This window comes from Emys orbicularis, chromosome 2 (assembly GCF_028017835.1).
Source record: "Emys orbicularis isolate rEmyOrb1 chromosome 2, rEmyOrb1.hap1, whole genome shotgun sequence".
NCBI lineage: Eukaryota > Metazoa > Chordata > Testudines > Emydidae > Emys > Emys orbicularis.
In genome coordinates, this window is record NC_088684.1 from 90,652,833 (window position 1) to 90,674,280 (window position 21,448).

At 38.1% G+C, this 21,448-nt stretch overlaps 1 protein-coding gene across 1 annotated transcript in view; it reads right to left on the reverse strand.

The window, feature by feature from the left end:
• The window catches only part of PIEZO2 (piezo type mechanosensitive ion channel component 2), a 364,496-nt gene that overhangs the window by 98,170 nt on the left and 244,878 nt on the right, over window positions 1-21,448 (reverse strand). Inside the window, 8 exon segments of the mRNA XM_065398323.1 lie at window positions 1,472-1,513; window positions 5,181-5,354; window positions 6,431-6,579; window positions 7,493-7,716; window positions 9,448-9,571; window positions 16,697-16,933; window positions 19,001-19,143; window positions 21,265-21,403. Coding sequence (XP_065254395.1) covers window positions 1,472-1,513; window positions 5,181-5,354; window positions 6,431-6,579; window positions 7,493-7,716; window positions 9,448-9,571; window positions 16,697-16,933; window positions 19,001-19,143; window positions 21,265-21,403 — 1,232 coding nt within the window.

Consider the following 21,448-nt stretch of genomic DNA (forward strand, 5'->3'; position numbering starts at 1 on the left):
ATATACCCATATAGGCCCCAATTCAGCAAGGTATTTAAGCACGGCTAAACTTTAGGTGCCTGAATAGTCCCCCAGACTACTAAGATCAATGGTACTACTCAGGCGCCTAAAGTTAGGTATATGCTCAAATACCTTGCTGAATCAGGGCCACATTGAACTACGTTTAATATATTTACTAGAGCTGAGTGAATAATTAATAGTGAATAACGCGTTTGCCACATCTATGCCTCTTAGGTTCTTTGTGAATTTTCTGCCAACAATTTATGGGTTTTTTTTAATTCACTTGTTCATAATCATTTGCCAAATAATTTGTTAATAATGCTTGGTCTGTATAATATTCCTGAGTATTCAATATCCAAGATTCAAGCTGTTAGTTTTGAATGGGGACACAGCTCACATGGCATTTTTTCTGTTCTCTGACTGAATGGGTGTTACTGGCGTGGATGCTCAAGTTTACAAGTTCAGCATTTATTTTCTGTGGATAATGCCTAATACTTACTTAAAATTTGCTATTTCTGTGACCATTCCTGCCAGCAAACTCATTCACTACAGCTGGGATTTTTAAAGGCACCTAAGGGATTCAGGTGCCCAAGACCCATTCGCCTTTGAGAACTGCAGCCTAAAATATTGACTGCAAATGCACACAAAAAGGACATAAGCTCAGGATAAGAACATTAATTTTTCATTTGAGCAAATATTTACAGAAAACTTGTTGAGGTATTTGCCCAGTTTTTGTGCTTACGTTCAGGAGTAACAAAAAAACGACCCCACTCTTATTCTTACCCTAATTTTAAAAAAACCTATCCTTGAAAAACTGAAAGGAATCTTGCTTATGGAAATATTTTAAAAAGCTAATTTTATGAAGGCATGATGATAATATAAGTTTTGTGGTTTAGATCCTGTAGCACTCAACTCAGTACATGGCTTAACTGGTTTTAATGTCCTGAAATGTACAGGTGTTCTATTTTTGTCTACACGTCTATTACTTTGTATACAAGAAAGCTGACCCGAAGGCACAGACTTTCATTTTTCTTCAGAAAAATACTTGTTGTGCATATTTCTTTGACTCTCAAATGCATTATCGAAAGTACATCTGAGGTAAGTAGGTGTGTGGATATGGATATGTGTACATGCATACACATACAAAGCATAGCTATACCAGCCTCCTGAACTAATTCTGTTAACTGCAGCCAATTAGAAATAGTATTGTCTATGCCTTTATTGAGCTTGAATGAAGTTTAAGAGAAGAATTTGAGTTGGGGAGAGAATTAACAGCCTCTGAATCCATGTGGCAGATGTGTTAACCACTATAAACCATCTGATGGGTTTAGAAGACTAAGAATTGTCTTCTTTGCTTATTTCACAGTACTGCACAGCATGAGTGATTTTTGTCTCTAGGAAGTGAAGAACTAGCAAACAAAGTAAAGTACATTTTTTAAGAAAAGGAAAGGAAACATTGAAGTATACCCACCTATTTATTATTAGATAAACACGACCATTGACTTTAGCATGGCTACGAGGTAAGAGATGAAGAGAGCACAAGAATGCATGCGATGGCAAAGGAGAAATGAGTTAGAGAGAGAAAAAAGGAAACTGTTAAACAGGAATGAATGTACTTTGTTACCTGTTACAGAGGCAAGCATTGTCACAACGAGACACTAAGTCTAAACACTTATTACTAATCTTGCAGTGAAAAAGGCTAGGAAGCCTATATGTACAATAGCATTACTAGATGGCAAGCAACTTCCACTAGAAGGACTGTAGATAAATCTCAGGGACCACAAAAATGTCAGAACAGGTTTTATTCTTTACCTTGATCTCATATTTGTCACGTACAATATTTATTGCTTCTTTCGATGGACATATGTCTATTTAAGGTACTTATACGATCCCCTTAACTGTAGTATCTAAGCAACTCACAGTCTTTAATGTACTTATTTCCACAATAACCCTATGGGTTAGGAAAGTACCATTCTCTCCATTTTATAAATAAGAAATGTTGGCATAGAGAGATTAAGTAGCTTGCCCGAGGTCACAAAGATAGTCTTTGACAGAGCAGGGAATTTGGGAAACTGAATCCCAAATAAGTGCCGTAACCACTGGATCACCCTTCCTCTCACTTGAATATACTATTCAACAGCCCAATTCTGCCATCTTGAGACATATCCATGAGTTAATTCCATTATGCCAGGTTCTACCACCCTTCCTCCTGGTAGAAACTTCCTCTGACATTCATTGTGCCATCTTTACTCATGTTGAGTAGTACCTTACTCCACAAATAGTCCCAGTGATTTCAATAAATCTTAGTTTCAGACTAAGGCCTCAGTTCAGGAAAGCATTCTTGTTCAGGACAGAATTTGATAATGGATTTAACTTTGAATGTGTTCCTAAATCCCATTGACTACCATGGGAATTAAAGCACATGTGCAAGTGTTTTCATGAACTGGGGCTTAAAATCTAATTAACATTTTCTCTATGAAAATAACTAAATCTCCAGTGTTGTCCACATACTGAAAATAAAGGTTTGTCTTCCTGTAGCAATCAGTTGATACAACACAGATAAAATTAACAGAAGTAGAAAAAACAACCATAAATAGCAGGCACAGTAAATGTGGAGCTACGTCACTAGATCTTTTAGAATGAAATGAATGAATGACTGCATGTTGCTTTGATGGCTTTATAAAAGCTAGACCTTGTTATTGTACATAACTACTTTTAATAGGTTTTCTGTATCATAACATCTTAATTTTCTGCACAACCAGGTTTTTACTGCTGACAGCACTGCCAGACCAGTATCGGTAGCTGTGGCAAATCAAGATGCATCTTATTCTGCTTCATGTACCATGAACAAAATTGATAGCTAAATTCTGGTTCCAGAATCCTTACAGGTAGTGTCAACTGACACCTGGCACTGACAACACACTGTGTCAAGTAGGAGGGAAACAGCTGGATTTTCAAATGTCAGGTTTTGTTTGTGTTAATTACTGTAGTAAAAAGGAGAAAACTTAGTTTGATTTGCAAATAGGACAGGCTTGCTGTGAAAGTCACTGATGAAGAACAAATATATGTGACAATTATGGGTTTCAAAATACTGTAAAAAAAAAAAGTAAATGTCACTTTTAGAAAACAATTTTAAAAATCTTTAGCTCCTAATATAACAGTTGCTCACAATCCAGTCCCACAGCTTGATGTATGCCATAAAAACTGTGTTGTATTAGCATGGAACGAAAGATAATGTAACAATAGATATTCTTTCTTTACTATTTTAATAAAACAAAGTCCTAAAATGCTGACTGTAACTACTAAATCGACTTATACTATCAGTGTCCTTAGAGCCAGACCTAGAGCATAAGGATATTTTCATTAGCTTAAAATGAAAATCTACACACAGTCACCTTCCTGTTTTTTTTATAATATTGGTACTTTCTAACTTTGATTGTTCTGCTTTCAATAAGACACTGGCAGCACTTAGTGTCGATTTGTACCACTGGCCCCTCACTTTGGGCAATGACATCGGTTTTCTTCATGTCAGCATTTGAAGATGGACAGTATTTTATATCCTCTGTCCCACATATGGGCAATGGCAACAACAACAGAGGATGCAAAGATAGCTCTTCTGCAGACAGAAAACGTTGCAGCATGAGTGCATCAGAAGGACTGGAACTGTGTCAAGCAGTTCTCTCATATTGTGCCTTTGGAACGCACATTGGAAGCTGCTGCTTTGTTACTGAACACTGTGCAAAGTACTCAATCTACAGTAAAATGTGTGCAGTTACCATATGCTGTACTATGCCCCCAAAATGGCAATCCCTCAGCCCAGGTAACACCACTGCTCAAATGCAATCATCAAACTGGGCCCAGATTCAGGTGCACAGTTGCATGGTAAAGAAAAGTTCTTTTAATTGAGTAACATGCACCTTTTGCTGTACAAAGCATGTGCAGCTCAAAAGAAGGTTCACACGCAGAGAGCCTTGCATTTACCATGTGATTTACTACTTTGCTAACATTAAAAAAAAGAAAAGAATGAAAAAGAGAAAGATGTTTGGAAAAGCAAATAAAGAAAAGATTGTTAGGAATTTATCAACAATTTTTTACAGCCCACTTAAAATATATACTCAAGAATTCTGCACATGCATGTTAAAAAAGTAGAACTTATTCTAAATGCAATGCTGAATATGAGAACAGACATACCTATATTCTACTGCATATGTATGCTGTGCATTTAGGTATAAACATATGTATAACAGATATCTGATCATGATTACCAGAGACATTCCTTTATTTCCTAAATTTCAAGCCATTAAACAAATTGGGCCAAATTCTCAGCTGGTATAAATTAATATTGCTCCATAATTCATTTATGGCACAATGCAGTCTTCCCAAGTTCATGACCATAAAAATGCCATCGTGTCACACATCACTACATGTTATATTTAGAATGCAAATGTTTTACTTCAAACTACCCTATCAAAATACAATCTAAAGCACTTCGCTACTTCCCAAAAATAATAGTCAAATTGTAATATGCTTTTGTGCAGAAAAATCTGTAAGTGTATAACATTGAATATCTGAAAGTGGAGGGGCTGAGAGAATCACAATACTCTGTTATACATTTTGATGAGCTTGCTTAATAGTCTAGAGAGCTGGCACAGAATATAGGCCAAGATTTTCAAAGGTGACTAGTTATTTAATTTTTGAGTGCCTTATTTTTGAGGGCTCAGTTTGAGACACCTTAATAAAGGGGCCTGATTTTCACAGGGCAGATGCTCAGCGCTTTCTAAAATTCAGGCCTCTTGAATGTGTCTCAAGTTGGGCACTCAAATATTGGGTACTCAAAATCAACAGTCACTTTGAAAATCTTCCCTATTATTGTCAGGATTCTTAAAAAGCACATGTGGCACTTAGGCACCTAATGCCCATTGAAAGTCAATAGGTGTTAGGTGTCATAAGTGTCTTTTGTGCTTTGAAAATCTACCCCAAAAGTCTAAACCTAAATATGTGTGTGTGTGCGTGTGTGTGTGTGTGGGGGGGGGGGGGGGGCGGGGGAGGAGTAGGGGGGAGCTAATCAGGGGTCATAAAAAAGGCACATAACATTTCCTGCAAAGTAAATTGTTAGAGAACACTAGAAAACAGTACTATCTTATGGACAACTAGTAGCTTTGTTTATTTTGCTTGTTTACCTGTAAATAGCGCTGTCCTGTTTGCTGGTTACAGCCTTTAAGTCAGTGAGCTGGAGGAAACGGTCATGGAAGTAATGAAGGTGTAATATACACACCAATAAGAAAGAGGTTGGAATAAAGATACGTGTGAACAGCTCAGCCACAGAAAACTGTTTTAAACCAAGATCCTCTAGTCTGAAAAATAAAACAAGTCACTAAGTCACCTGTTCAAAATGAATTTTGCAACATTTCTCCCATATCACATGAGATGGATAGTCACAAAACGGTACAGTAAGTTTGTCTTTGCTATGTATCTTATCTTTTCATTTTTCTGAACAAAAGGTAAAAACAATGCAAATGTACAGTACCTTATCTTGCCACTTAACCCTTTAAAGGTATGAGACACACTAAATAAGCACTATTAAATAAATCACCACAGCCACAAAATTTATAGATTAATTTCTTTCTTATATCAAATGTTTTCAGTATAGTATTTCAGAGCCAGCTTTTCCAGCTCCAAGCCAACAACTAGGTTGTTACAATATTGTAGGCGATGGAAAGCAGTAAAAGAGGTTTGTTCTGCTTCTACAAAACAGTTTACTGGAATCCCATATAAGATGGCAGCTTTGGGATATATGTGCTGTTTCAAAAGATTTTGTTTTGGGTTTTCTGTTTTTATTTTTCATTTTTTGTTTTGTTTTTGTTACAGCCTTTAAGTCTATTTTTTAAGGTCGGGTTATGCTTTTGGGAGAATGATTAGCGAAAAGCAAAAAAGTTTTGCAGGACACCTCCACTAGTCCACCATGTAGTCAGAATTAGGGCTGGTCACAAATTAGGGCTGGTAGTCAGAAAGAGGTGGTCACCTAGGGCAACCAAATAGCAGGGACAGCAAAATGTTCAGTGACATTTTTGTATGGGTGACAGCAGAGTTGTAGGGGCAGATATTTGCTTGTGTGCATGGGGCAGCAGAACCCCCAAAGCCAGTCATGGTTGGAGAAGGTTTCCTGACATTTTTTCCATTATAAGAAGGAAGAAGAGGAAGGAGGTCAAAGGGTGCAAAACATCACCATTTCTCTTGTGTCAAAATTAAAGGTTTGCAAATTGTTTACAAATATTGGTGAAAATCTCTGCTTTTTCACTATGAAAATCTGCAAAGCAAAATAGGGAGTTTCACACCAACCTAGGTAAAAAGTCTTTGTAACAGTATGAAAAAAAAAATCACTAGCCATCTGCTTGTGCACAATAAGCCCAAGTAAAATGAAAATACTCACTTTTTTTCATCTAGCCCTGTCATGTTCATCCACAAGCCAGGAAATGATTCAAATTGATATGTATAGATGAAGATAAGCACCAGCATAGTGTAAACAACCACTGACATCCAAAAATATTTTAGGATTCGCCTCCACCATTCATAGTGCACCTGGGAACCAGCCATTGAAGATGGTAAGGCAAACAGAACCAAAGCGGAAGAATCTACCAAACTATTTATATTGTTGTACAGGCAGAGGGCTATAAAATATAACCCTTCCCCCTAAACTAACACAATTATTTTATTCTTGACATTCTTGACATAACATCAACTCTCACTGATGCTTATCAGAGACATGTCCATGTATCAAAGGGAGAATCAGTCTTTGTAGTATCATAGTATTGTTTGTTTTGTGGTCTACAGCTAAGTAATGGAAAAGTGGCCATCATCAGCAATCAAACATGAAGTCATGCAGTTCTAATGTAAAGATCATTAGTATTCCTAAATTCAGTTAGGGATGGTTACATTGGCTTGGCTAAAACAACCATGCTGAATCTTATTCCAAAATTCTAAACAAACCCCAACTTGATCCATTTTTAAGTTAACTTTTTTCATTTTTCCTCTCATGTTTACGTAATCTCTATTCTTCCAAGTTCCATCCAGGATTGGAAGGGAAAAAAGTCAGAAATCTCATGAAACAACCTGTTCTCATGAGTTACCCAGATCAATTCTGCAGACCCAAAAGGGTTTGAGTAGTTTATTATTCGTATTTTTTCCTAATTTATTTCTAGGGTGCCCATCACCATGGAATCTGGGTTCTCGTTCAGCCAAGCATTCATATGTTTGGGTGCTTATCCAAACTACAACTTTTAAAACTTTGCTTCTCTCTCCCATCAGCCAATCTATTGAGGTTTAATAGAATCAAAACTCTTCAAATGGTCTAAGCTGTTGGGAACTAGCAAAAGAAAAAATACACAGTGGATTAAATTATTAAATGTTGCTCTCTGTTACACTGATGCTAAGTCAAAGAGGATGCACCAGTGCAACCAAAGGAAGAATTTTGCTTAGTATTGCTCTCATTTACCTGGTACAGGGCCACACAGAAGAGGAAGAGCATCATATAGATGATTTTGTACATGACAATTCTACCCTCAAAGCTGACAAAGAAGAACATTCCTCCACAGACATAAATCCAGTACTTAATGAACATAGCCATCACCAAGTTTCCGAGGACTTTCATAATGTCCTGTTCATCCTCCTCATCTTCATCTGCTTCCTCTGTCACTTCCCCTTCTTGCAATTCCTCTTCTGCAAAGACACAAATCAAGTTGCATCGCCCCCAACCTATTTTTATTGGATCTTTCCTTGTAATTGTAAATGAGGTAAAGCATAAAAGCTTTATGCAGGACATGGAAGCTTATGCAGAAATTTAGCAAGGGTACAGTTAGATGCATGTCTGAATTGACTTTATAATCTCTGCTTCTGATTGAGGGAGAAGATTCACCAGAAGGCTCCAGAGAATATTGGCCATGCATTTCCTTCTAAAACATGTTATTTTCTCCTCCACAAGTTGACAGTAGTGTCTCCAAGACACACTCTTAAACCTGGGTTCCTAGTTGGTAAATGTACTTACTTTTACACCCTTTCAAAAATCTGAGGGCCAGATTATCTGGTCCACTAAGGTCACGTTGTGCTGGGTAAGCAGCACAAAGTGTCTTTAAAACAGCTGGAGATAGCCAGTAGAGTATTCCCTCACATAGGTGAACTTTATGTCACCTTGTAAGTCACTAGCGCCCACCACCTCCATAAGGGGAAAAGACTTTTCAGGGGCATTCTGGAAGGTGGGATGGGGCAGGAGAAGGCATGCTGTGACAGAGCTCCATGATCCTTCACTGGCATAAGGACTGTAGCTTAATTTGCTTGGACTTCCACTGGCCAAAAGGTAAGGAAGCCACACCAATTCCCTGTTATCATCGCTCCCCACTTTGCCCAAGCTGGACTCAGACATAGTGGAGAACCATGGCCTGAAGGCTATGTATTGGATCATAGTCAAAGCAATATCTACTGTAATGCCTGCATTTGTAGACAAAAAACATTGTTAAACTGAAAGGAAAAAAAACAAAACTTATCACTGACATCCAGAGACATAAATTCCTAAGGGAATACTGTGGTTTTCACCAAAAACACAAACATTAGACAGCTTTGAAATTCAAAGCAGAGGTTCCTGTTTAAAACCAACCAACCAACAAACCTTAAAAAACATATAAATTTGTGATACCAGGTGGGAGTTAAATGCCCCATTTCAAAAGAACGACTATCCCTCCCTCTTGCTCTACTGTGACCAAACCATGAAAAAAAGGCAAGTTACTGCTGTCCCGTTAATGTAAGGAGAAAACCCTGTTCCTAGTCTTGCTATGCATGTTGGGTGTGAAGTGGGGGCCATCAAAAGGCTTCTGCACACATAAATAATGCCAGGGCTGGCAGTTTCACGGGGTGACTCATGGCTCTGACCATCACATCCCAGTCCTGATTCTGATCTGATTTAAATCAGTTTAAAACAAGAATAACTACACCACACTGAAACCTATAGGCCAAATTCTGCTCTTGGTTACACAGGTGCAGCTCCCATTGAAATCACTGATGGACGTTTTCCATGTAGGCCCTTCTCCTTTTATGGTTAAATTTTGTGTACAGTGATTTTTTTCGGGGGGGGAGGGGGGGGAGAGGGGTGCACAAGTGTGGTGGTGGAAGTGCGTCTATAGAAGGTTTTTCCTGTATTTCCCATTCAAGTTATTTATTTTGTCATATCATTTACTGTAGTTCAACTGTAAAGAGAGTTTATATATTTTGTTTGATGTTATCAAGCTCAAAGCTATTTTATTATGTCCCCTGAGAAATTTGTAGTGCATGGATTTAGCAGCATATTGTTTAGCCCTTAGTCAATGACAGATGCAACTTTCCGAATACTTTAGCAATAAGAAAAGAAGTAACCCTAACCTCCTACATTGATTGGAGCAGTCAAACTTGATATACTTTTACCTTTTTCTTCATTTTCTTCATCTTCAACTTTGACCTCAGCTAAAGTAGCTTCTTTTAGCTGAAGCACTTTCCGCTCTGTAAGGTGTTGCCTAAGCAGTAGCCAGAAAGTAATTGTGAAAAGGATCTGCAAGCAAAAATCAAAACAAAAACAAGAGAGACAGACTAATTGTACATGCTAGATACTGCTAATGTTAACAGATATTTTGAAATTTTTTTCATGCCTTTGTTTCCCACTATTCAGCAAAATTGGCAACAATATAATCATTGCCAAAGAACACATTTCTGGAAGCTACGTCATCTAGGCAACCTATTCCATTAAAAGCAATTTTATTTTATTTCCAGTTGTCCTCCAGTTTGGGTAGGAAACTGACTTTTCATTCTGTAGCCTTTGTTAATAGGTTTCTCTTTTGATTCCTTGCGCTAGGAGAGTATAGTCTATTATTCCATAACAAGGGTACATAAATAAATAAATCTTTTTAACAAAGAGTGCACTTTTGTGTTTTGTATACTGCCAAATTCAACAAGTGTCAGTACTGAGAGCCAGCCAGAACACAGAAAACAGCATGGCGCCTGTTTATCATGGGCTTGAGCCTATATCCACTGAAGTCAAAGCTCCCACGGATTTCAGTGGTTCAGGATCAAGCCTCATTTCATTTATACAGAAAACAAGAATAAAATTTTAAATGAGACATACAAATAACCAAATATTTGGCACACTCTACTGTGGTGCTGCTGCTGCTGCTGCTAACCAGGCTGATGATGTAATATAAAAAGCAGGGCTGTCGATTAATTGCTGTTAACTCACGCGATTAACTAAAAAAAATTAATTGCGATAAAAAAAATTAATCGCAATTAATCACACGGTTAAAAAATAGAATACCAATATTTTGGAGGTTTTCTACGTTTTCATATATATATTGATTTAAATTACAACACAGAATACAAAGTGTACAGAGCTCACTTTATATTATTTTTATTACGAATATTTGCACTGTAAAAATGATAAAAGAAATAGTATTTTTCAATTCACCTCAGACAAGTACCATAGTGCAATCTCTTTATCGTGACAGTGCAACTTACAAATGTAGATTTTTTTTGTTACATAACTGCACTCAAAAACAAAACAATGTAAAACTTTAGAGTCTACAAGTCCACTCAGTCCTACTTCTTGTGCAGCCACTTGCTAAGAGAAACAAGTTTGTTTACATTTACGGGAGATAATGCTGCTTGCTTCTTATTTACATCACCTGAAAGAGAGAACAGACGTTCGCATGGCACTTTTGTAGCCGGCATTGCAAGGTATTTACGTGCCAGATATGCTAAACATTCGTATGCCCCTTCATGCTTTGGTCACCATTCAAGAGGACATGCTTCCATGCTGATGATGCTCGTTAAAAAAATGCGTTAATTAAATTTGTGGCTGAACTCCTTGGGGGAAAATTGTATGTCTCCTTCTCTGTGTTTTACCTGCATTTCATGTTACAGCAGTCTCAGATGATGACCCAGCATGTTGTTCATTTTAAGAACACTTTCACTGCAGATTTGACAAAATGCAAAGAAGATACCAATGTGAGATTTCTAAAGATAGCTACAACACTCGACCCATGATTTAAGAATCTGAAGTGCCTTCCAAAAATTTGAGAGGCACGAGGTGTGGAGCAGGCTTTCAGAAGTTTTAAAAGAGCAACACTCCGATGCAGAAACTACAGAACCCGAACCACCAAAAAAGAAAATGAACCTTCTGCTGGTGACATCTGACTCAGGCCTTGGCTACACTTGCAAGTTATAGTGCATTAAATCAGCCCCGGGCACCCTAACTCCTGAGGTGTCCACACTGGTAAGGCACTTAGAGCGGCTGGACTCCGCGGCTGGAGTCTGCAGCTGGAGTGCCCCTGGTAATCCACCTGCACGAGAAGCATAGAGCTTTCTTTGCCGCGACTGGAGTGCTGGGGTGTCATTGTGGACGAAGTGTTGCATTACGCGCTATGATTGGCCTCCGGAAACATCCCATAATCCCTTGAAGTCAAGTGGCCACTCTCGGCATTGTTTTGAACTTGGCTGCAGACATGCTTTCAAAGCTCCGTTTCTTGCAGCTGACATGCTTATCTGCTCCAGGACACAAAGCAAACCATCAATGTGGAATGCTCCTGTTGCAGGGGCAGGCGTTTGTGCATGTGTGAGAGAGAGAGGCAGGGGGCGGGGTATGATGTCGGGGTTTCCCCCTGCCGCTGTCTAAACTTACAAGACAGCACAAGACGGAATGCCAACATACTCTATGCCCCCCTCAAACACATTGTCTCTCCCCCCACTTCACACAATACACTCCGTGTCGCACTCCACATTTGAAAAGCAGCTGGCAATCTAGTAGGATGCCTTGGAACAATGGGATTGGGAAACCTGCATCATGTGATGCTGTGCCTGCCCCATTAGGCATTGCAAACCCTTTCCAAAGCACGCTGCAGCCACTTGCACACTGGGATAGCTACCACAATGCACTGCTCTCTGTGGCATTGCAAGTACTGCTAATGTGGCCACGCCACTGCACTTGCAGCTGATAGTGTGAACACATGGCAGCGCTTTCCCTGCTTCTGTCTCTGAGGGCTCGTTTAACTCCCGGTGTTCTACATCTGTAAGTGTAGCCATAGCCTTCGGTGATGAAAATGAACATTGGCCTGCACTGCTTTGGATCGTTATCATCGGCATGAACGTATGTCCTCTGGAATGGTGGTTGAAGCATGAAGGGACATATAAATCTTTAGCGAATCAGGCATGTAAATATCTTGCGACGCTGGCTACAACAGTGCCATGCGAATGCCCGTTCTCACTTTCAGGTGACATTGTAAACAAGAAGGGGGCAGCATTATCTCCTGCAAATGTAAACAAACTTGTTTGAGCGATTGGCTGAACAAGAAGTAGGATTGAGTGGACTTGTAGTTTCTAAAGTTATACATTGTTTTATTTTTGAATGCAATTATTTTTTGTACATAACTATAAATGTATAAGTTCTACTTTCATGATAAAGAGATTGCACTACTGTACTTGTATTAAGTGAATTGAAAAATACTATTTCTTTTATTTTTACAGTGCAAATATTTATAACAAAAAATATAAAGTGAGCACTGTACACTTTGTATTCTATGTTGTAATTGAAATCAATATGTTTGAAAATGTGGAAAATATCCAAAAATATTTATATAAATGGAATTCTATTATTGTTTAACAGCATGATTAATTGTGTGATTAATCACAATTAATTTTTTTAATCACGTAATTAGTCGCAATTAATTTTTTTAATCACTTGACAGCCCTAATAAAAAGTGATTCTGCTTTTTCATCTAAACTGATAAAACAATGTCTTTTTGTTACGTTTTTCAGCCACTGATAATGGTTATAAACATTGACAAAAATGACAATATTCCTTTTAAGGGATTTTTAATTGTATTTATTTCTTGTTTGTGCATTCAGATGGAATTTACGTTCTGATCACAGTGTTTGTTCTCACTTGCTTCCACGCGACACATACCAGTAGTGTGAGAAGTGGTGCAGGAAGCAAGAATGGCCAGAAGTTGAGTGAGTGATCCTGCATCATTGCTCAGAAGCATATTTCATCACTGTTAGATGATAATGAAACAACTGATTTCAACTCAAATTGATGAATTTCCCATAAAAATGAACCTGATTTACACTGTAAGCTCTTAGAGGCAGGGACATATATATGTAAAATGCCTACCTCTACAGGCCCCAATCCCTGAAGAGGACGTCTAAACACGACCACAAGAGAAATAAATAATAATGATAGGGAAACCCAGTTTTTAAAGGAGTGAAAAGGCACCAGATTAGCTAAAAATAAATACCTAAAATAGATATCAAAACTGCTAAACATACAAACATAATGGGTAAATGAAGCCCTTTCATGAATGGTAAATGCACAGAGAGTTTGGGTCAACACTTTTAAACTATCGATTGGGGAGTGGAAACTCCCTCCATTGTGCACTGCTAGATGTAATCCAGGGATAGAGCGCAGAAAACAAATCCTTGGGGGTAATTGGACGACTTATGGAACTGATAATGGGGCACATAGACCATCATTTCAAAGTAACTAGTATGAATCCAGCCCAGACTGGCAGTGACACAAAATTCTTTCCACAAGGTGGCTGTTAGTGGTGTCCGTGAAACGAGCTGGCAGCCTCATTTCAGTTTGCAGAATACGTATATCACAAAAACCATTACAAGTGACACTAAACGGTATCTCGAGAGAAATGGGTCATGGAAACAGAACTACTCTCTCCCTTCTAGAGATGGAAGCTTCACATCAATGTTAAAGTATATTGGCAGATCAGCACGGAGGAAACCTAGTCTGCCACTACCACTATCTCTTTGTTCTGTGGGGTAATAGAGGGCTTCATTCTCCGGTCATGTTAACATAGCACCTTTCACAGCTCATAAGAGTGAGTAGCAAAAAGAGGTTCCACATCATCAGAAGTGACTTTCAAAAGCATTGTACTGACTCAGAAATAATGGGGGAAGATCCTCAAAGGGGGTAAATTGTCATAGGTCCACTGAAATTAATGATTCATTTACACCAGCTGAGGATCTGCCCTAATCCTCCAGAAGTGCTGGGCAAATTCACAAGGACGTGGCCACTGCTATGCAACCTTTAACATCGTATAACGTGCATTTACCCCTACACTGACTGAGCTCTATTTCGGTCAGCTGCTGCCCTCTCTGGAGTCACTGCCAGCATTAGACTAGGTTGTGGAGCTGTGGAATATAGAAGTGTTTTCATACTGCCTCTGACAGCCAGCCTCTGTGCAATGCAGCTCTATTTACCTTTCAAGTCAGTACATTCTCTCCAAAGCCCATACAAATATATGCAGGGAAAATTATGGTACATTCACTTCGCTTTTATTCCACTGAATCTTTATTTAAGTCCACAGGGTGCATTTTATCCAGTCTAACAAATCCAACAGATGTCCTTCAGTTAGTTTTATAGGTGTAACTAAAATCATCCCATATACACAATAATTTCACTTTCCTGATAGCAGTTAGTTTTAGATACGACATTCCATGATGCAATTCATCTTTGAAATTATTGAGAAAGGGGTGGCAATATACCAAGGCAGCTAAATCGCTTAAAAGAGATTTACAAAGTCAATGAAAAGAAATTGCAGAACTTACCTCTTGACTATTTAATCACTCTTATCAAGACTAGCACTACCTTCCACAGGAAAAATAATAGAATGCTCACTAGCATTCAAATACATTATGAATCCAGACATAGCTTGGCAAGGGGCACTGCCAAGCAGGAAACACAGGTGAAGAATCTCTTCAAACTGAAATCAGGTGTATCATGATGGAAGTGATTCACTCAGTTATAAGGGAATTGGGCTAACTATCCGCACTCTGTGAGAAGCTCCTCTCGAGTGCTCTATGAAGCAGCTTCTATTGTGTGCTCACTTTCCTCCCTCAAAGATAATCTGCCAAATGTAGTGGTTTCAAGACAGGGAAAATATCTGGGTGGAAAAAGCCCCATTAATTGAAATCAGGAAACTCTTTCATTTGTGATCTAAGGCAATTCCAATTTGTGTTTCGTCAATTGAAAGACTAAAGAATTAATTCTGCTAAGTACTTGAGCATATGCCTAATGTCACGTGTGTGAGTTGTCCCATTAACTTCAATGAGACTATTCATGTGCTTAAAGTTTGGATCATGCTCAAAAAGCTTGTTAACCTGGGCACTTCTATTCTTAGAGACAAGTTTGGTGTGCTTTCCAGTGGCTCTCAAACATTTTTACTGGTGACCCCTTTCACATAGCAAGACTCTGAGTGCGACCTCCCCTTATAAATTAAAAACACCTTTTTATATATTTAACACCATTATAAATGCTGGAGGCAAAGCCGGGTTTGGGGTGGAGGCTGACAGCTCGCGATCCCCCATGTAATAACCTCACGACCCCCGAGGGACCTCGACCCCCAGTTTGAGAACCCCTGCTTTATATAGTCAAATGAACTCAACTGGTCTTCACAAATGAAAAAATATTTGACATTACAGGTTTAATTATCTTTTTCCACTGCTCTTATGGTGAGGCTGCTATACTTAAACTGGCATGACATCTCAGGTGTTCATTAATATACCTAAAATGGTACTTGCGAATATTCTGGTGAATAAAAGCCAGTGATTCCACTCACTAACATTTGCAATACTTTTTATTCACTTGTTCAGAAGCATTCAGATGATTTTTGTATTCATAAGAATGTTTATGGACAGCAAATGTTCATAGTGTCATGAATAATAGCACGGAGAAATATTCCTGAAAGTATTTGGACCAGAAGTGTTTTCACAATAATTTTTTATGCTTCACACAGTACATTTATCTAGTATTTCTAAGTGTTAGTGTATAATTTGCAAAGCAAAAAAAAAAAAAAGCTATGCATGAGATTTTCAAAATGCTGGCATAAACTCTGCTCCCATTAAAGTCAACAGATTTTACCATAGATTTACAAGTGTCTGGATTTGCAATTTTTAATCCCACCAGACTCCACACATGCAATATGTGTTCATAACAAAAGTGTTCATGAATAGCTGAGACATCATGTCACGGCTTGTGAGAGGTGGGGTGATGAAATGTTGCCACACAAATTCTGCCAACAAAATAACTAAAAGTGAAAGGGAGAAAGGGGGGAACAACCATTGTACTGAGGTCTGCTACATTAGTCTTTATTCAGAAAAAAGAGAAGGGAATGGAAATCTTCTATTTAAGTACAACTACGGCACTGAGTTTTTACCTGTACTGACTGATGCTAATGACAAAGCAGAAATGCACTTATAAAATATATATATTTGTGTATGTATAGTGTGTGTGTACGTACAAACAGGTTTCATCAAACAAAAGCTGCCTCATAATTCTATTTAATTTATCTTGTATTTAACTAATCCAAGTACATATTTTTTCTCTTCCCTTTCCTTTCGTTTTTACAGGGCCAAATATTAATGCTATTTTCTCCCTGGTGAGAACTATTTTATAAAATTATCTAAATTTGACACATTCATTATAGTATTTAATTTACCAGCAAGAAGTAATTTTGTGCTATTGTATTTTTTAACCACTCATCCTGTACTGTAGTCCCATGCTGAACAGGATTATTCGTTGTATTAAACACCAAAGGACCTGAAGTTTTTATTGATGGCTAGTGTATATTGCTTTGTTCTTTAAACAAACTACAGATGTTTGTAAGCAAACCACACTTACCTTTGAAGCTAATTCCCCAGGATCCTTCTTTTCTAAAAATCCAGAAACTTTAGGAAGCTCATCATTATTGAGGTCAATACTCCATATATATTGTAATGTTAACAGCAAATTTCCATAAACAACCATGAAAGGTGAACTGATCATAGCATATTTCCTTCGGTCACGAATCATCCAAAGCGTGCAGGACCAGATCAATAACACAAAAGTCAACCAACTGTGATAAGTGATACTCCAAGCCTTGGGAGGGAGGGGATGGGAGAGAGAGACAAAAATGTTCATAGATTCACTTAGTTAAAGTATTACTGCATACAGTCAGTAAAACTTTACAGCACTGCCCAACTTCACACACCTTGTCTAGGGTATATTTTCAGTGCGATTCATGGAGATTTAGCCATGTGACTCCCATTTATGTTAATGAGAATTGGGCTGCTGACAGCTACAGTAGATCCTCTGGACTACATGCAGTAAATGGATTCCTAGGAAATTCAGTTTAAACCACCTTTTTTTGGTCTGGTACTTTTGCGTCTTGGTACTTCAGTAGAAATGTTAGTTTAGGTCTCCCAGAGTTGAGCAGTGACTATAAAGCATGCTTTAGATTTCACTTTCTGTTGTACTCTAGATATTAGAGATGTAATAGACTTAGACTGATTTAACCTAACCCAACCCAGTGTAGCATTGTTCCTTACAGTATATTCAAATGTTCTGCTCATTTTACAGGTATCAAACAACACGTTACTTAAAACTGTTCTGGACAAAACACCATATTATAGCATGGGGGGAAGTGTCTTTTTATTAAACACTGTTATTGATTTTGGACTAGATTCTGGTTGCCAATGCACCAGTATAAATCTAGAGTAACTTAGCTGAAGTCAACGGAGTCTTAATTTCTTTTTTTGTTTAGACAGAAAAGCATGAAATATTAAGAATATTTTAATCAAGGCTGGATTAGTCTTGACTTGATAAAGTGTCCACTATAGCCTCTGAGAATCATGCATATGCTATTCTTCCATTAAGCTACAAGACTGTAACACGCACAATGGGTCACATTTGGGTATGGCATAAGTGGAACAGTAGCTGAATTTGGTTCACAACACTTGGAACACAGATCCTTCGGAGCTGATATTATCTCAGTTTGAGACTAGAAGAAAGCTCAGAACAATACAGCTCCATCAGTGATACGGACAGATTTGAACCCTGAATGGAATTTAAAGTAATTAAAGCACATGTGCAGCACTCACTTAAAAAAAAAAAATGAATATACCACAGCAAGAAAATAACTACTTAGGAACATTTCAAAAAGCCCCATATTCAATCCAGATTCTGGATTGTTTATCTCCAGAGACTTTTCATGCTAAGGAACAGCAAACAAAAGTCCGAAAACCATACAAAATATCGGTTTTCTTTTGCTGTATGCAAACAAAAAGTGGCCAAACTATTAAAAAAAATTTTTTAAGGCAAGATTGGGCCAAGAAACTTTATGGTAAATTGTATCCCAGTTGAAACCTTTTCAAAATAGTAAAACCAGACCTTGGAAGTGCTGACAGAGAACTGTCACATTGTGAACTTGCTACAGTATAATCCAAGGCTAATTTGCACAAAATGACCCTTTGTTTTAAGGGATAGGCAATGTAATTTCAAAAAGAAGAAAATTAATCACAAAAAAATTTGTTGGCACAAAATTGTATTTTCCTAGATGTCTGCCCAGTGTAGATAAAAGAAATGAATGTTTATAGGTTTATTTTCATACAGAGTTTGAACTAAGATGCATAGATTCAATTTGAAGTAGAAATGGCAAGTTTAGACTTACTGTATGATTATGAAGTGCTTTTTGCAGACAATTTCTGAATTGAGTAAATGCATTAAAACCCACTTAAATTTTTTTTTTGAACTATCAGAAAAATGAGCATGTTGAGCATTTTCTGATCTGCCGCAAGTAAAAAAAATACTATGTAGTCTAAAGCTAGAATTTTAAGCCCCGATTCTGTAACGGAATCCCTGTGAGCAGAAATCTGTGCCCTGCCTCATAAGGAGTTGGTGGTAGGATCAAGGCATAATTTGAGGGGTAATGTTTTAATAAACCACATGCATCCAACAGATTCAAATCTCAGGTCCAGATTTTACAATGTTGAAGTAAACACCAATGAAAAATCAACATGACTAATCACCCTTCACCAAGACATTTGGAAGATAAATATATTGATGCTGTCAAAAATGTGGCAGAAGCTCATTTCCAGAGTTAGATGACATCTATAATTAGATTATGTCTACTACCCCAACTCAATTATTTTTGTCTTTCATACGTACCATCATTGCAATCAGAGCACAAATGTAACTTTGTTTCATGATAAAATGGAAGACAGAGACCATGGCATGTATTTTAACATTTTCTTTTTTCTCCTGAATATCTTCCTCCTCTTCTTCTTCCTCATCTTCCTCTTCTTTCTTTTCTAAGTAGAAAAAGATTCTTACGGTGCAATTCAAAATAAGTCTAATGGCAGCGCATGTACACACAGTTCAAAACCCTACAGTCCTTGCACAAATTGAGTAAATCTTGCAGGAATCAGACCATTGTATTCTGGTATAGTGAACTCAGATGGTCCCCATGTGGCAGAATGTTGTGCTACCATTACAGCACTCAGCCATACCAATATTAATAATTTTGATATCTTGACAATGACCTGAGAACCACAGGAAAAATCCACAGAAGTACAGTACGTACGGTCATGTAAGGACATAAAACAAATGTGTTGGTGGGCAGGCAAGTACAGTATTTTGGATAATATGCACCTGCAACTTGATTCAAAGATCTGCATGTTGATTGGTAGCATAAAAACATAAGAACTGTCATACAGGATCAGACCAATGGGCAATCTAGCCCAGTATCCTGTCTCTGACAGTGGCCAGAGCTTCAGGAGTGTACAGAACAGGGCAATTTGGAGAGATCCACCTCTGTCCTCCCCTTCCAGCTTCTGGCAGTCAAAAGTTAGGGGTGCTGTCAGCATGGGGTTATAGCCCTGACCATCTTGGCTAATAGCCACTGATGGACCTATCATCCATTAACTTATCTAGTTCTTTTTTGAACCCAGTTATACTTTTGGCCATCACAACATCCCCTAGCAATGAATTCCACAGGTTAATTGGGCATTGGGTGAATAAGTATTTTCTTTTGTTTGTATTAAGTCTGCTGCCTATTAATTTGAGTGACCCTGGTTTTTGCATTGTAGGAAAAGGTAAATAACACTTCTCTATTCACTTTTTCCACACCATTCATGATTTTATAGACCTCTATCAGACCTCTCCTCAATCATCTCTCTTCTAAGATGAACATCCCTATTCTTTTTAGTCTCTTCTTGTATGGAAGCCGTTCCAGACCCCGGATCATCTTTGTCTGAACCTTTTCCATACCCACTATATCCCTTTTCAGATGGAGACTCAAACTCTAAAACTCTAAAACAGTATTCAAGGTGTGGGTTTACCATGGATTTATTTTTCTGTCTTATTTTCTCTCTCTTTCCTAATAGGTCCTAATATCCTGCTAGCATTTTTGACCTCAGCTGGACCTTCAACTCCAAGGTGACTCCAAGGTCTTTTTCTTGAGTGATAACAGTTAGTTTAGAACCCATCATTATACATGTGGATTTGGGATTATTTTTTCCAATGTGCATTATTTTGCCCTTATCAACACTGAATTTCATCTGCCAGTTGGTTGGCCAGTCACCCAGGTTTGTGAGACCCCCCTGTAACTCTTTGCAGTCAGCTTTGGACTTAATTATCTTGAATAATTTTGTGTCATCTACAAACTGTGCCACTTCATGGTTCACTCTTTTTCCAGATCATTTATGGGTATGTTGAATAGGACTGGCCCCAGTACAATTCCCTTGGGGACCCCGCTTTTTACCTCTCTCCATTCCGAAAACTGACCATTTATTCCTATCCTTTGTTTCCTATCTTTTAAGCAATTACTGATCCCTGAGAGGACCTTCCGTGTTATCCCATGCCAACTAAGTTTCCTTACGAGCCTTTGGTGAGGGACCTTGTCAAATGCTTTCTGAAAATCCAAGTACACTGTATTGACTGGATCACCCTTATCCACGTGCTTGCTGACACTCTCAAAGAATTCTAATTGATTGGCGAGGCATGACTTCCCTTTACAAAAGCCATGTTTCCTCTCCCCCAACAAATTGTGTTCATCCACGTGTCTAATAATTTTGATCTTCACCAATTTGCCCAGTACTGAAGTTAGGCTTACTAGCCTGTAATTGCTGGAATAATCCTCTGGAACCCTTTTTAAAAATGAGTTTCATATTAGCTACTTGCCAGTCATCTGGTACTGATGCTTGTTTCAGCAATAGTCTGCAATTTCATATCTGAGTTCCTTCAGAACTCTTGGGTGAATACCATGTAGTCCTGGATACTTATTGCTGTTTAATTTATCAATTTGTTCTAACAGTTTCTTAAATCTTATCAAGCTGCTTAACAAAAAATGCACAAGGCCAAGAATTTAACTATAGAGTAAATAATAAAATACCAAACACACGGGTTTATTCCCAAATAATTCATGTTACTACCTGACATGTCATCTGATGGCTCCCATTTATACTGTGGGGTTGAGTACATATCAGCTTTGGCAGGGCCATTCTCCAAGTGAAGTGTGGGGTGTATGGTGTGATAATCTACAGGAGTCCCATTCACTGTTACGAGCAGGACCTGCCAGACGAGGATTGGAGAAAGGCATTCCTTTTAGAAAAGCTC